The 16,899-nt window shown below is 41.1% G+C and overlaps 1 protein-coding gene across 5 annotated transcripts in view; it reads left to right on the top strand.

Moving 5' to 3' along the window:
* EPB41L4B (erythrocyte membrane protein band 4.1 like 4B) overlaps nucleotides 1-16,899 on the top strand; it is a gene marked incomplete at its 5' end in the record, with an annotated part of 174,932 nt that overhangs the window by 148,741 nt on the left and 9,292 nt on the right. For all 5 annotated transcript variants that reach the window (XM_080577989.1, XM_080577990.1, XM_080577993.1 and 2 more), the window contains one exon: nucleotides 15,645-15,713. In XM_080577989.1, the coding sequence (XP_080434115.1) occupies nucleotides 15,645-15,713 (69 nt within the window). The remainder of the gene's footprint in view (nucleotides 1-15,644; nucleotides 15,714-16,899) is intronic.

Genomic DNA, 16,899 nt, shown 5'->3' with positions numbered 1-16,899 from the left:
AAATCCTATAGTTAATTGATTACAATGCATTACATGCTGTCCTTAAAATCATTATAGCACATGCAGAAGAAAATCCTTGTCTTTCTGTACCAGTTCATTGTGACTTTTAGCACTGTGCCTGGCTTGTATGTTTTCAAGGTTTAATGCCTGCTGCATTCTCTGTTTCAGAAAGCAACTGGATTGTTTTTATTTTTTTTAATATGTTATACATGAAAAATTACAGTATCATATTAGAAGCATCCTTACTCTGTTTTTTTAAAACTAGTCTTAGTATTGTGGTAGTCTCTGCCTACTTAGCGTTGTAGTAGGCTGTGCTATCAGACTGCATCTCTCTCATCTTTCTAGCTTTTATGGAACTGGAAATCAAAGCTTAAGCTTGCAGCTATTCTGTTCCAGCTTACAGCCAGCATGATCTGTGACATGGGTATGAATGCAGAGCTTTCTTGTTTGATTACAGAAAGCTCAGTCCCAAGACCCTGAATGAATGTGGCAGCTGCTACACGGTGCTGACAAGTACCTTCCCAACCAAGACAGAAAGACAATGTGTGAAAACTTCTGTTTGACCTAACGGAATAGGACAAAATAAATAGGAATGAACAGTCCTATATAAAATGTACTTATTTCTAAACTTTGGCTATGGTTTATAATACAAGGTGGATGGGTTAGGACTTAACCGTGATAACATCTCAAAAGGTATCAGAGAGCATTGATTTACAACTAGCGGTATACTTGCAAACTCTGTATGTTCTTATTTCATGCTGTATCCATTGGAGAAATTTCTAGAGCATCACCTGCCATCTATTGGTGGAGAAGAGTAAGCAGACAATTATTTGCTTTTTCAAAACTTGAGATACAGCATTTAAGAGGTACAAATTATTGGCGTGATAGTTTAAAAATGAAAAATAATGGCCATCAGTGTAAACCTAGATATTTTTACTTAAGTTGAATTGAAAACAAATAGTTTATTTCAGTAGTGGCATTACTGGTGTAAGCACTCCTGTTCATTGAAAGTGATCACACTAAGTTTGAAAGAATACAGAATTTGATGCATTAGCACCTACATTTTTGGAAATAAAATGAAGCAACCAGGTCAAAAGGCAGTCATCTCTAGGTAAGATTGTGAGAATTATTAGTAACTTGATGGGGGCAGTATAACATCCTTGCAAATTCTCTGCAGATAGTTATAGTGAGTAAATGGCAGCAAGTAGAGGAGGATAAGTAAATAATATAATTTCACTCCTCATTAACATTTATTATATTGATAAAGAAGAGCTGACTGGATTTTTAGTTGCTAAGTTTTTATGACAATTTTGCAAGGTTGCAATAAGCCAAAGAACAATGGAATGTGAAATGAGTTCAGTATTTCTTGGCTTCATTTTCAGTAACTTTTCACCTCATATGCAAAGCAATATTTCAATGGAAGGCAGGTAAACACATCAAACTTTTAAATAGCTCCACAATCAGTCCTTTTAGCATTGATTTCTAAAGAAAAGTGTCTATAATGCAATATTTTATAAGAGCATTATCTAGCATGTAACTACTACAAGTGGCTGAAAATATAGATCAAGTATCTCTCCATCCCCAGGGGTCTGTAAAACATCTTAGTCAGAGACAAATTTATAAATGCTTTACTTACTGTGAACTACATACTGAAGATAAAATAGGTCTTCTCAAAACTTAGGTAGGCTGTGTGATATATTTCAAAACCAGAAGCTTTCTACTTTTATATCTTCATTTAAAAAGAAAAAAAAAAAAGATTCATTACAAGATTAATTGGAAGCAATAAATATGACTGGAATCAAAGGAGTGAGTTCAAAAATGCTATTTTCTGAGCCAGACTCTTCAATTACAATATTTGCACATTCAGATAGGGTAGCTTACATGCAATAGCCAATTATTAGCAAAACAATGTGCACAAAGGAGTGGTTTGTCTGTTAAATTTACAGATACATGTACACATAAGAACCCAAAGCAAGAAGCAACATGTTAAATGTACATTTATTCCCAGTTTCAAATTAACTGCAAAATATTAACTGCATATTAAATGAAGAAATAGTGAAGAGCAGCAATTACTAAAGCAAACAATTTTTATACAAAAAGCTTGTAGCAACAAGCAATAAATCTAGTTCCATAGGAACCCAATGAATACTTAAAATTGAAATACTGATATTGCAAAGAGCCTTTTTTTCTGCTAAAGAAAGGGGCACTGCATGTTCAACCAGATAAGAACGCAATTCAACGGGGTGCACTGTACTGCTCAGTCAAATCGAGTATGAGACGTTTGATGGGGGATTGCAGAGGGGAAGTACTCAGTGCTGTGTGCAGTGCCAGGCTCCTGGGAGCACAGTGTCTGATTCAAGCAAACGCAAATTACCTGAGCATCATTTAGGTTATATAAAGCATGCTGATAACTAGAGAGGGGACTTAGCACATTTAGAAGCAATCACGGCACTTAAGCAGCCAAAATAATGGCTGAATGCATTTTGGACTGGATGTTTCCCTGATAACTGCTTCTGATAGTCTGCATGGATAGAGCGCTATAAATAGGATTTGCAACTAATATGTATCTCTGCACGTAGTTTGAGCATGGGGCTTTACTGGTGGATGCCAGTCTCATAAGCAGTCTATTGAATTACTAGCATGCAAGATAACTGAGAGTCTGGGAATGCAGTCAGACTCAGAGACTGCCTGCTGGATCTTAGTTTAACATTCTCTAAAAAATACAAAATGCTTTGACTGCTTCCCAACTGTTTGGGAATTTGTTCCCATTTGCCCATTAGAGAAGGGCACATTGACTTAGTCGAGAAGCAGAACGAGAGATTGCTAAAAGATGAACTGTGAGCATTTAGATTTACTTTTATTTTGCCCTTAGTTTAAGGAATGTAAATTCATTGGCTCGATGAATGTTTATTTTCCCTTTAGCCCCTTATGCTCAACAGAACAACTTGGTGCTCTCTGTAAACGTATGACAGATGATTCAACACTTCCCTATTTCTTTAACTAAATGAAAGTGAATTCTGCATAAAAATAAATATCCAGAAGGTGAAATCCACTGCTGACTATGCACCAGTGGACACTGTGATAAATTGGATAGGATGTGTACATGAGCAAGAAAAGGTACCAAAAAGAAGGGAAGGTGTTAAGTGGAAAAAGGTGCAGGCGTGTGATGCTGTGCTGAGCCTACTCTAATTCACTGCTTTTAAATACTGAATGACCCACTGGCTAACTTCTAATAAAACTTGAGATGAAGGCAGATAAAGATGTGTTGTCAGAAGATAGTTTGGATCAAGATGGCAGGAGTTTTTTTCCTGGAGAGGTGATAAAATCTGCCACATACATTTATTTTTAGTAATTTCTGTACATTTTAAGTTGCTGTTATATCTGTCCTCTAGCATTCCATGTGCCTGCCCCATGCCTGTAGAAATCATAAAATGAACAAAGGCAGATGACCTCCAGAGTTCCCTTCCAACTTCAAACATTCTGTGATTCCGTGAAAACTTGAGCATCATAAAGGTTATTTTAGCTTCACAAAAAAAAAAAAAAAAGAAGAAAATGCTACCTGCAATCTCTTTCTCCTGCCTCCCCGTGAAAAACGTGATCATTCCACCACAGTAGCAGCTTTCTTTATTGCTTGAAAGGAACAGCAGAATAAGTAAAGGGGATCAGGTAAATGCAAGCAACCAGATTTTAAATTGGCTGACATCCACCTGCGGCTGCAAGCTGAGAAGGTACATCTTCAGCAAATCTCTTAGAGCCTGCATAATTTTGTAAATCGTGTTTGATAAGTTCAGTCATACTTTTGGTCATTATTTTTTTTTATTTCAGCTTTTTGCTTTATTTTTCAAGAGAAAGTACTTCATATCCTTAGCAGCAGTTAGCAGGTGTAACATCTGCCTAAGAAGAGTAAAAGTGAACAATTGACATTGCAGGGCTTTTCAGACATAGAGCATCAACTTTTGGATGTACAGCCTGAGTCCGCTTCTCCACTCTACAGTAATCCGTGTAATAGAAAAATGTTCAGCCTCCATGCAAAAGCCTGCTTGAAATGAGGTATATCTCTTTATGCTTGCTCTCAATGAGACAAGTATAGTGATGCAGCTATTATGTCTCAAAGTCTTTTGATAAAGACGTATTATCACCTTTCCTTTGGCCTGAGAAGTACATCATTCCTTTTGTCTCTGCGACTGTGAAGTTCGTAATCTCTCTTCTTCACTGTGATTAGTGACAATTGCATTTAGACTCCAGTGAGTAACTATTGTGTATTTGTTTTCTTTCGAACACACTAATGAATTGATATATGTGTAATTCTAATTCACATTTTTCCAATGTGATAGCAAGTGTGATGCTAACTGCTTGGCTGTTCTGTGGAATTTCAATTGAATGCCTCCAAGCTCCAACTGAAAATGAAAACATCTGCTTTCTGAGCTGTTTTTTTGACTGTCTGATGGGTGACTCAACTTGTAAAAACAGCAAAAAGAGCAAGTAAACTTTCTTTTTATTTACCACTCAAATAATCGGAACTGATAGGAAATCTTTTCTTTCTTTCTTTTTTTTTCTTCTTTTGCTGTGCTTAAAGTAAAATCTAGTTGTCTACATTTTCTTTCCAAAGTCTGTATTTTGGAAAACATCCTCAATCAAATATCAGAGAGTGGTTTGAAGGGTAGAGTGAAATATCAGGCCACTTAGAAATGCTTTCATTTTAGCAGTTTTGAAGTGTTTCAGTTTCTAGTAATGTTCCTTAATTAATTTAAATGAACTCGTGTTTCCAAACAAAACATCATTTCTAAATTAGGCACTAATACCTACTCTACCTACTCTTACAAAATACTGAGATAAAACCTTTTTTAATTATTATTTTTTAAGTATAGAAAAATTTGAATCAGCACTGATTCTTTTGTTACAAATTCAGTTTGAGTGAATGGTCATTTTCTGATGAGAATTCCTAAGCAGCTCCAATAGCAGCCTCTTCTGAGGAGCCATCAGCAGGACCTAAGTGATCAACGACTTTCTCTCATCTATTGATCTGTCCTCTGCTTTTTACTGTTATTTACCACAGTGGGGAAGTCTCCTACTGAGACATATTGTCTATTTAATTTGTTGTAGACTGTCTACCAGCAAACAACTATGAAACAGAGACCCAGTCATTGACGTGAGATTTTCATCAGGGCAGATCTTTTGCTTTGCCTTTGTACAGAGCCTAGTACTACAGTCTCATAACTCAGAGGAATGGCAATAACAGAAATAAATGGGAAGTGGAACTGATAAATGTGAGTTTGCCTAAATCTCAGAATGTTTCTGGTAATTGCACAGTTTCTGTGTGTCATCCCAAGTACTGTGGATCATAGCAGTAAATTGTCATTTAATTGTGGAAGAAAGAAAACAAGAGTTGCTTAAATCCAGATAGTCAGCTATCACGGTAACTGGATTGAAATCCACTGAACTCAGAAAGGGTCCACTTCTGTTCATTACCACTTGTATCACACTGAAAAACAAAATGCTAAACTGTTTTGGACTGAGGGAGAAAATTTGTACACGGATAGATGTCCTCTACATCTTAGCAGTTTAAGCCTGCTGACTAGAAAGCAGTACTAGCATGCTTTTTAGAGTTATTCCCTGGAACTTGGCCACAGAACCATCACTGTGGAAGAACTGTGTATTTATGGCTTGTGTTATGGCAGGACATTCATCTCATGTTCAGCAACCCAAGACCAACCTCCCACCCCTCTTGGAGGAACAGCCAGCGAGGTCAGGAAAGTGAATCTCTACAAAACATGTTTAACAAGTTCATGTCATTTGTTGTTCCTCTGCCAAAGAATTGGCTAGAGTCTTGAAGTGCTCTGATGCACTGGAACATCACCTGGCCACTTTTGGCAAACTGCTGTATGCTGCCAAGATGGCATAAAATGAAGAAGGCGCCCGTGCTATCTGGCACTGACACCAAGGCGTGTGCATGTGCTCTGCTGGGAGCCCTGTTGGCAATGCTGGATTTGGGAATTCATGTGCCAAGTACGGTGGCCTTCTGACCACCTGAATTTGCGTACAATTTGGCACTCACCTTGTGCTGCATCTGAATCAAGCAAACTGTCAAGACCAATAACCGTGAAGCTCAAGAGCTCACATCCAGCTCTAGAGCCCATGTGTTTGCGTCAGTGGCTGAGCTGCCCAGACTTCAGACAAAGCTCGGTCTTTTCAAAGTGTCTGTGATCAGCAAAGCCACACGTTTGCGTGTGCCTCTAAAGCAGTTTTGCCCTTCAGATCCCTCCTGTCTTGTTGCTATGGTTTTGAAAAAAAAAAAAAAAAGGATTGGGGAAAATGTGCTTTCACCCTCACCAAGAGCATAGGCATTTAGGCAGTGCAGGTTAAGGCTTTCCTTCCCATCTACAGTATGGCTGAATTGGGCATATTCCTGCACCACGAACAGCTAGTTCCCAAACTCATGGACATCACACTCCTAAAGCAAGAAAAAAAAAAGAAGTTAATAAATAAATAAATAAAAACAACGTCCCCAAGAAAACAGAATATCCCAGGTCTTAGACTTCTGCTATCCCAAGGCTCTTGGGGAGAAGGTCAGAAAGGTAACCATCAGCCCCCTCATTACTCCCCTATTTTGGGGTTGACAGGACCAGCCTCTCCTCCTCTTACAATTTAGAAAGGCTTCAAGGTTTTTCTGAATCAAATGAGTTAACCACAATTCTCCCAGGGACCGTAACATCAGCAGAGGTTGCCAGACCTCTGTGCGCCTTGGCCCCCATCACAACGTGGTGCTGGGAAAGGGCCTTGGAGGCAGCAGTGCTGGAAATGCACCTCGCAGGAAACCCCCAGCTCCCCATTTGGCTCACCTGCAAGCTCCTGCTGGGACGGGCAGGAATCCCTGCCTGGGGACCAGGATCTGCTTGTGACACTTATTCACAGTGTGTTTCTTCCCCTGAGTTAGTGCCACAAACAGACCTCCAGGGACAGGACTGTCATAATTTGGCCTCTCTCCTATTTCCTTCTTCCTTTCCGGTCCACTGCAGCATTATAATCTTCTTCAGTCGCTTTCAAAGAGATGTCTTTAATAATGGATCCCCTGCATTCTCAGCCCAACAAACAACTTGCAGGGAAGCAGAGCTCCACTCAGACGGTACAGCAGCCTTCTGGCGTTCAAACTGCCATCATTCCTGGCCCAAACAGAAGAGCTCTGTACTTTTCCACTCAGTCCGAAGGATAAATTTCTGCTGTAATTAAGGATGGGTGAGAGTGAGCTCTGTGGTAATAGCCCTAATCGATTGGGATTATCCCTTGGCTGGGACTAATCTCTTTAGCTATGGAAGAAGCCTGAGCACAGTGTCTGGGACTGGAAGACTGGATTTTAAGGCAGCATCCCAATCTGCTTTTGAAAAGATGGAAATAAACTGGGAAAAAGAGCAACACATTCACTTTGGTGCTGGATTGGTTTAATAAAAGACTCAACAGGCACAGAGGCATCTGATGTGTTTTGTGGCATTGAATTCATGAAGTATAACAATGCAAGTGTTTGAATTCGTAAATGTATATGCCTAATGAGCTGTTGTGTTTGAACGCTCAAGTTGAGCTCAGTGTTAGGACCAAATAGTTTTGTATCTGCGACATTTAAAGAAGCAGCACTCATATGGAAAGGGTGGCATACTACGGTGGTGATGGCTTATTTCCATATAGAGACACAATTTAGAGCAGACTTTTAGAGCAGTGAGACTGGCAAACAGCAGCACAGTGCAGGAGTCAGCATCTCCATGTATCTGAGTAGATCCTAATCCACAAGGGGGGTCACCAAAGTTTCTAGGCACATACACAGATTAATACTGTGGTAGTCACTGGGACAGATCACATGCTGAAGCTGAAAATAAGCACAATTGTCCTCCTGGATGGATATATTAAAAAGTGGTCCAGCTCATCATTCTAACACTTGCTCCGTAGCTCCACTGACTTTAATCTACCTATGCTATTCTCTTCCTGTAGAATAATGAACTGTATAAACTCTTGGGGATTTTGGCAGAGCTCAATAGCCCATAAAAGTAGGACAGAAAATTAATACAAAATATTCCTTACTATCCTGACATTCAAGGAGACCATGATTGGTTGAGTTTCTGGACTCTTTAGGACTTTCAGCCAACTTTGCTCTTATAGCAGTAGAGATTGTTCACAGTAGAAAGACAAACTATTTCTTTGTGTTGGACAGAAGTCAGGCAGTGCACTGTTTGCGTCAATATGTCATAACTTTTCAACAGACGAATGTGATCCCGAAGCTTTTGAAAACATGAATGTATGTTATGTGGTTATTAGTCAGCCTGTGTCGAAACGTACCTGGGTCTGAAGTCTCTGTATTAATAAGGCATGGTGTACCAACAGTTATTGGATGCTGAGCTGTCACTGTCTATCCCTAGAAATAATCAGGTGTGGCTAGTGGTGAGTTTCCATCTGGTAAAAAATGCATGTATAGTCTTCCTGCTGGCAGTCAAATTGAGAAATATTTGGCTTACCTGGGGCACTGTCATCTGGCAGTAATCACAATACTCATTTCCTCCTCTTCATGTTATCCATCTTTAGTGACTTTCTTCTGTGACAAAAGTCTCCATCTGCAGAAGATGCCACTTGATTTTGTTAGCTGTGCACGTGATCTAGGCACCTGGAGCGTCGTTGGTTTCATTGGTAAAGACCAAGGGGCAAAAAAGGTAACTGCGTTAGCTGTCCAAGCAATGCAACTAACTTATTCTGCAGAGATGTTGGAGAAGAAAACCCACCACATCCAGCGAATGTACCTGCTGCTTTTTGTTTGTTTCATTTATGTGTTTTAAACAAAGACCAAGCAAATGCCGCAGTCTTTAATATGCGTTTTAGCCGACACATCAAGACTGTGACATGATTTTGCCTCACCACATTTTCCTCAGGGGATGGTGACTAGGCTGACAGCCCATGCTGAGATTATGTTCTGCTTAAGCTTGTTCACCTTCACAGCAGCTGCAAAGGAGTACTGAAAATCCTGAGGACTGTGACAGTGTGGACACTGTCTTGCTTTCACCACATCTGAATTGTCCTTACTCGGTATTGTTTTGAAGAATTAGATGTGTTCTCCAAAACAGTCTCAAGGCAAAGCTATGTTGTAAAGCCAACCCAGGACATGCCTTCCCTTCTGAAGTGCTGTAGAGCTGCTGTGCTGACTTACTAACATTATTTCTGCCCCCCGCTCCAATACTTCTGAAATCACTGCGCTAGCAGCTCAGAATTACAATCCTTAGAGCAACGATTGGCAGAGTTCTCTGTCTGTCAGGGCAGCATAAGAGGGATGTTAGCACCAACACAATTTGCAAATTAGTATGAAAGTTGGCATGAAGATTCAGGATTTTGTCTTCACTACTGTGTTTTTACGTAGACCTGCTTGTAAATATCATATGGCTTATACTGTAGCCACAAACTACTGTATGTTAAGTACCTGTGAAATGGTATAGCTACAGCAAGGCAAGGCTTCAGCAGAGGCTGAGCCATGTACATCTCTCCCATGAACTCCCTTGAGCATCCATTTGGGAGCCAGAGATCGCTGGAGCACAACTAAGGAGCCATGCAGCCACCTCCTGACAACACCTCCCTGGTAGGAATGGTTGCGTAAGGTGACTCTAAGAGGAAGGAAAGCGTCTGAGGAAGAGGAAAATATTATCAGTATCGCATGAGGCCCAGTGAGGCATCGAGAACGTGGTGTCTGCTGCCTGGCACATTCCAGGACAGGTGGATTCAGCCCCGTGCAAGGCTCAGAGAAGGGCTGGCATACTGCAAAACAAGCAGAGGAACAAAACGCTCGTCATCTGAGGGAGACCCAAGCAAGCCTGGCTCAGACAGCGTGGGATGAGAGTGGCTCTCTAGGTGGCACTTTCTCAGTTTACGAAAAGGACTTACGTGGTGCCTGTGGGAAGGGGGGCTCAGTACTGCACTCCTGGTCCTGTGGAAACCCAGGCCAGCTGGTAGGTCAGTTGAGTTAAACAGCTGGATTCACTTAGTTTGGTTTTTAGGTGTCAATGAATGTTGTTTGAAGCAGTTCCTTGAACTCCAGCCTCTGCCAGTTACTTGCAAGATGAGCAAGGGAGACCTGAAGACCAGGTGGAGCTGGGAGGGAGACATCTCCACAGAGGGAACAACAGTAGGCAGGGAGATTTATGAACACGGAGTGTTTTCCTGGATTGGCAGAGAACAGAAACCCATCCTCTTCAGAAACCTCACGTTTGGTGCCTTAGGGCATTTTCAATGACACACTTCTGCAAAACTGCCCCTCTTTAATATGTGTGAATTAAATCCATCTGCTGACACTGACACCTGGATATCACTTCAACAAGCAGAAAGCGTCCTGCGTTCCTTGAGAAGAAGGTGGTCTGGGATGCAGCGTGTATGGGTTTCACACCAAGTTTGGTTCATCAGGGCATTTAGTTCACACAGCCTTTTCCAAGAGTGATTAGTCAGTGGAATTGCTGGTTTACATCTCCATCCTGTCACAGGTTTATAGTTTAGTTTGATTTTTAACTTGTGCACCCAGGCAGCCACTATGCATGTCTACCTTCATGTCATGTTTGTTGCCACACACAAAAAGGGAATGAGCTGGGGTCAACATTACATGAGTGGTCATCGGAGCCAGGAACTACTTCCACTCAAAATGATTTGTTTGGCCATGAGGGTATTGCATGGTGAAAAATACCGGAAAATATTTGTTTTCACATTTTCCACCTCATTATGGAAATTGCCACTGAAATGATATGACAGCGGAAATGGAGCTTTACTGAACAATTGCAGGGTTCAGAATCCTATCACTGTTTTTGGAAAGTGGGTCTAATAGATAACTTGTGGTTTTTAAGTCGTATCACTCATCAGGACTGGGAAATGCTAATGCAATTTACTCCAGGAGTTTCAGCTGCTGATTTTTTCTAGTTTGACAAGTAGAAATGAATCTCATCTCTGTGCTGTACAGATGTGATGGTATTTAACTTATAGCCTGCATTTTTAAATAAAGCACCACTGAATATTCCTCTGGCTGTATGTGTATACTGAGAGACGTGTTTATGGCACCATTTCAGGTGTTAGCAGCTCTGCTTCTGCTCCAAGGCACAGGAACTTAGTGAAGTGTTTGCCCTAAAGTTTGTCTCGTGTCTGGCCAGCATACAAAGTGATGGTGCAACCCCACTGACAGCACACAGCTTCTCCAGCATATTGTAAGGCCTCTGGTCAAGGTGAATGGGATGGGGGTGAAGCCAAGTGCAGTGAAGAACAACGTTTGCCTGTCAACAGCACAACAGGTTATCAGATCCTTGCAGAAGGAGAAGGTGTTGTGGCAGGGCAGTGGATACACTGGGTACTCTAAATGTAGAAGAACATACCCAAATTAAGCCCACTGTTCCCCAAAGTGTCATTTTTTTTGTAACAGCAAGGACATTTATAATATTCCCCTCTGATAGAAATACCAGAAATAGCTCATTTTATTTCAATTAACACATTCCAACTACTAACTCATTTTCCACAACTCTCCTGCTGTTTTCATCTCAGGTGGGAATACTCTTTCTTTGTCCCTCCAAGTTCAGTCTGCTTTTATGAGAACATTTCTTTTTTTTTTCTTCTAACCCATTTAAAATATGTACAAGTGTTTTTACTGAGATTTTAAACTCTGCCCAGAAGGTTTTTGCACAAATGAAAAGGAGAAAGTTCTTATTATGTTGTTCCTTTTCTTCCTCCACCCTCCTTCATTCTTCCCTGCAGTATAAATATCAAGGAAAATTAGTGCTGTTAATTCTTTCTGGTTGTGACAGATACCTCCAAAATGTGTCAGCCCCACAGATGGCTGATAGTGCAACAAGAATTTTTGAGTACTAGCAGAAAATTATCCACAGATAATTTTTATGTAACTTTTCTCCTTCTTCCCTCCCTCCCTCCCTCCCTCCCTCCCTCCCTCCCTCCCTCCCTCCCTCCCTCCCTTCCTTCCTTCCTTCCTTCCTTCCTTCCTTCCTTCCTTTTTTCTTTCCTCCTTTCCTTCCTTCCTCCTTTCCTTCCTTCCTTCCTTCCTTCCTTCCTTCCTTCCTTCCTTCCTTCCTTCCTTCCTTCCTTCCTTCCTTCCTTCCTTCCTTCCTTCCTTCCTTCCTTCCTTCCTTCCTTCCTTCCTTCCTTCCTTCCTTCCTTCCTTCCTTCCTTCCTTCCTTCCTTCCTTCCTTCCTTCCTTCCTTCCTTCCTTCCTTCCTTCCTTCCTTCCTTCCTTCCTTCCTTCCTTCCTTCCTTCCTTCCTTCCTTCCTTCCTTCCTTCCTTTTTTCTTTCCTCCTTTCTTTCCTTCTTTCTTTCTTTAACAGCCAAGTGTTCTTTTAGGCTTAGTAAATTCTCAACTTGCCAAGCCAAATATTCTAGACCAGGAGACACTTGTACAAAATAATTCTGCTATGGTAGTGCACCCTGACCTTTTAAGCTAGAGGCATTTGAGGTTGTGAAACAAGCCCTCAGCACGCGAGATGCTGCTGGAATGCACAGCACAACTCTGCAGTGTGGACACTATTGCCACTCCATCTGCCAGCACGAGGATTTTTGTGCCCAGTTGTGTGCTTTAAAGCTGTTTTCTCTTGGTTTGTTTTATACCAAAGCAGACAGCATACCTCAGCAGCCCATCAGTTGACAATCCACTAGCAGCTACTGTGTTTTGCTAGTCTGAGCAGCTATGGTTCAGCCGCGTGAGACTGTCCTACACACGGAGCTGCCCACCTCCTCTTCCCTCTCCCTCGTCCCCTTGCATTTCCAGTCCCAGGTGAAGCCTCAAAGCTCCTGAAGGTCTCCAAAGATGGAGAAACTGCAGGTTTGTGGTAGATGGTGAAGATGGATCTGTTCTTCCATTCTCAGCCTTCAGGTGGCAACATTTTGGCCTTGGCCTCCCATTCTGGTCAGGGAATAGTTTTGCTTTCTGAGCTACTCTGAATTTTGACACCATGCAATAAATTCATCCGCAAAGCAAGGGTCAGGAAGACACTCACACCCAGCACCACTGTCCTTGTGTGGTGGGGCAGGAACAGGCAGAGTTTTCTTCCTGCTCGCGGGTGCTGCTGGCTGCTGCTCGCCTCACAACACTGCTGGCCAGGGTGGACACGCAGGCCAAGGAGGCCAAGGCATGTTCATGGCTGAAGTGGTCTTTGAGGTTTCCAAATGCAATTTTACATAAGCCAGTTGCCTAACTGGTGCTTTCCCTTGCTGTCTCACCGTCCTACCTTAGCCTCAGTCTGAAAAGTGTTTTTGAATATATGGATTTCTTTCTGCAATTACGTGGATTAGGATGTTGTACCTGTTTCTTCCTGAAAAGAACCAGGCTATGAACAGGTAAGGACCTCTCACCGGTGCTGAGCAGATAGCAGTAATGCTCTTATCAAGGCCCAGGCCAGGGCCAACCAGGCCCAGGCCAAGGCCCAGGCAAACCAACAAACTCCATTGTGCCATCTGAGCAGCACCGGCCTCTTCTCAGAAGGAAAAAAGAAAAAGAAAGACTAAATCCTAAAGGCTGAGCAGGGTGGTTTCTGTTTCTCACTCTTAAATTGAATACAAGTGTGCTTTGTTCCCCCCTCTGTTCCTTAATTTCTGTTTTCAGTTTCATTCAAATGCCGGAAATCGGTGGGTTTAGAGCCCACAGAGCCCTTCATTTGTTGGGATTGCCTTGTTCCTGAGATTAAATAAACACAGCTCCCCTAGAGAGGAACTCATGCTGATATGTAAGCCAGATTAACTGCTTTTTGCTGGGTTTTGATAGGCAGGCTGGCCTCAGCCACACGCACGGGTCACAGCGCTGATTTTGCAAGAGGGTGCTGTGCACCACTGCATGCCTCGGCGTGCAGCCAGGGCCGGCTGGTGTCCTGAAATATGCCAAATCCCAGGGGGCCCAAAAATTGTTCTGCGTCGTTTTTCTTTTCTATATTCAGTAACTGCACTTCATTTCCTTAACGAGCCCAATCTACAAAATGAGAAAAAAGTTTGGCTGTAGTATATCAGACTCAAACTGCGTATGAGTAACCAACTTCCCATCCCGGTGTTGCTTTGCCTTTGGTTAAAAGATGGGATTTACAATGGAGCATGCTTGTGTTTTGTACTGTTTGTACTTGCAAGGAGCTATTGCTTCAGTGTGATGAGTAGATTCAACCAGCAGTATAATATACATACACTTTGCTAATAGAAATATACATCTATTAAAAAGTGTGAAACTTTCTTTAAAGTGTTTGCATAGAAAATTATGATCTAAATGAATTTATCCCTTGCACAGCTGTTTGCTTGCACCTGTATGATTGACTTATAGCCACCTCTATTCTGTTAAAAAAGGTGTTTAAATGCTGAGCTATATTTTTGCCATCTATACTCCTCGTATTTAAGAAGCCCAACGATTAATGCCAAGACTAATGCCACGTGTTCGCAGAAGCAGGCCTACAGATGGCTGTTAATTTCCCTTGGCATCCTTATAAGCCAAATATGTTTCTGTTATTTTATTTGCAAAATAAACACTATATATTTACTTAATTATATTTGACGTCATAATTTCAGGTTTTGCTTTGGCTTACAAGGGCTTAGGGTGTTCAGGGTAGCTTTCTTGATTATTCAACAGCAGTTACATAGCTGTAGTTAGCAAATTATGCTTGAAAACATGCATAACGAATGCACAGCAATTTCTTTAATAAAGTGAAAAACACACCTGTACACTGAAAAATGTGTTTTTCCAAATGGAAAGCATGAAGAGCTGTTCAAAACCTGCATTTGATATTTTGTCCTCCCTTTGAAGGAATGAATAATGCCTGCATTCCAAAGAGGAAAATCATGAGAAGCATCACTTGCAATGGAGCAGGGCAGAGGCTGTTGCTGCTTTGAATATTTCTTTAATTTCCATTAACGTTTGAAATAATTTTCAGGGCAGAAGTGACTTCCAGCAGGGCCTGGGGCAGTGACAATATGCTCTGGGCTGAGCCTTCTCCGTGCAGGGATGTGCTGGTCTCTAACCTGTCCACTGCAAGTCCTGTGATGAAAACCTCCTGAGTTCATCCTTGAGCACAGCCCAGCACTTGACACAGGCAGACAGCCAGGTCCCAGCAGCTGCCTGAAACAAACAGTTGTCCATGCAGATCTTTTTTTTTTGCATGGAGTTATCTTTTGATCCCATCTTATATGATTATTTGTCTTGGGCAACAACTGTGTAACTGAAAATGTGGAGGAGTAAAATATGTAAAGCATATATGTAAAGCATATGTAAAGCTCTTCAACTGAAGTTTCTGCACTGTAAAAAAATGCTTCTGCACTTCATATTGCATATTTTTAAATGCAGTGCTCGCTGAAGGAAGCAGGTAATGATCCAGTGACTGTTTACAGAATTGGAAGGTATATTGTATGCAATCAGCTCAGAACCTGCACAACAGATTTAATTACGTGGTAAAAATCAGTCTATTAGGTTTTCATATTTATGCTTTGACTATTCATCATCAGGTTTCTGTGTGCATTTTTGGAGGGGTCTTTTTGGTCTGGTCCAAGGGCTGCTGAACTGCTCTAATTTGTTGGATATGTCACTATAGTTGCAATGCTTTGCTGCTTTTTTTTTTTCTTTTCCATTTTTTATGCTCTGAAAGTAACATCTTTTTCTTTATCTTTTTTAAAGATAAAGACATTCCCTGCTGATACATCTAATCCTTTTTTCGATCCTTTTACAACAGTACCACAGTTTTCTGTAAGTAGAATGTGCAACTAAAAAACTGTGTATTTAACACACTTCCAAGTGACTTTTTTTAACAGTATCAGAAACTTGTGTTAAGCAGTCCTAAAAAAAAAAAAAAAAAAGATAAATTCCAAGCAGAATGTAGAGTGAAAATCGGTTAAATATTCCCATTATGCAAATAATTAACTTGCCTGCATTCAGACGTTGCTGCTTACTAGACAGAGGACTAAGAGTTAAAGGTCAAGGCTCGCTGCTAATGCAGTCAGACCCAAAATGCTGTTCAGTTCAGGACACTTGTGAAGCTCCATAACATCTCTCCAATGGAGTGGGAATGACTCAGTCCTCTGTCTAGCGACTGCATGGCCTGCTGCCTGAAACTGCTCGCTGTGCCATCACAAAAAGGAGCCTGATTTTCATTGAATTTGCATCTGAATTTTAAGGAAGAATTATGGTTAGTGTGCTGATGACTACAATGATATCCTTGTATAAACGCCTGTGTTTACTTAATAATCTGAATCAAATATTGAACTTAATTCTTGCTAAGCTTTCACAGAAGCTGGGATTTCATTTTTTTGGTAAGGTAAACTACATACGAACAGAAACAATTATTTGACCACTCAAAAATAAAGTCCAATGCAAGTCCTACTTTAAGGGTAGGAGCATTATGTAATAAGTGTGACAAAATGATCTACTCAGGCAATTCAGAGCATTCTGAAAGATTTTTGGAGGACTTGATGTAATGGAATATGTGATGTGGGACTCTAATTATAACCTTTCCTGTCCTTTCCAATGTGAGAGTGGATTCTGGTCTGTAAGAAAAATTCCCAGCTTCTAATTGTAAACCACAACAACTGGCTTATAGTTTATTAGTTTGTTTGTTTTTGTTTACTTGTTTGTTTGTTTTAAATTACACTGTCAGAATGAAGCATTTCAGCCTTTAACCTTAACTTTTACTGGTATCTCTGAGCTATATCTAGCATATGATCAGAGACAAGCAACTTCAATCTCTGTTGGGCCATGTGCAGTGACTCTCTGCACTTGATGATTTAAAGAGGCTTTTCTTTCACAATAAACCTGATCATGGGATTGGATATGAATGCTGCTTTTCTCCACCTAGGTATTTGAAAGCCAGAGTTGGTCAGGCCCCCCAGGATAAGTCAGTGCTAGTGTTGAGCTTTTAATAAAGGTATCCAAAAAT

The sequence above is a fragment of the Anser brachyrhynchus genome (genome assembly GCF_964034855.1).
Source record: "Anser brachyrhynchus genome assembly, chromosome: 2".
NCBI classification, from domain to species: Eukaryota; Metazoa; Chordata; class Aves; order Anseriformes; family Anatidae; genus Anser; species Anser brachyrhynchus.
The sequence above is the reverse complement of the archived record's forward strand: the minus strand, read 5'-3'. Positions and strand labels throughout refer to the sequence as shown.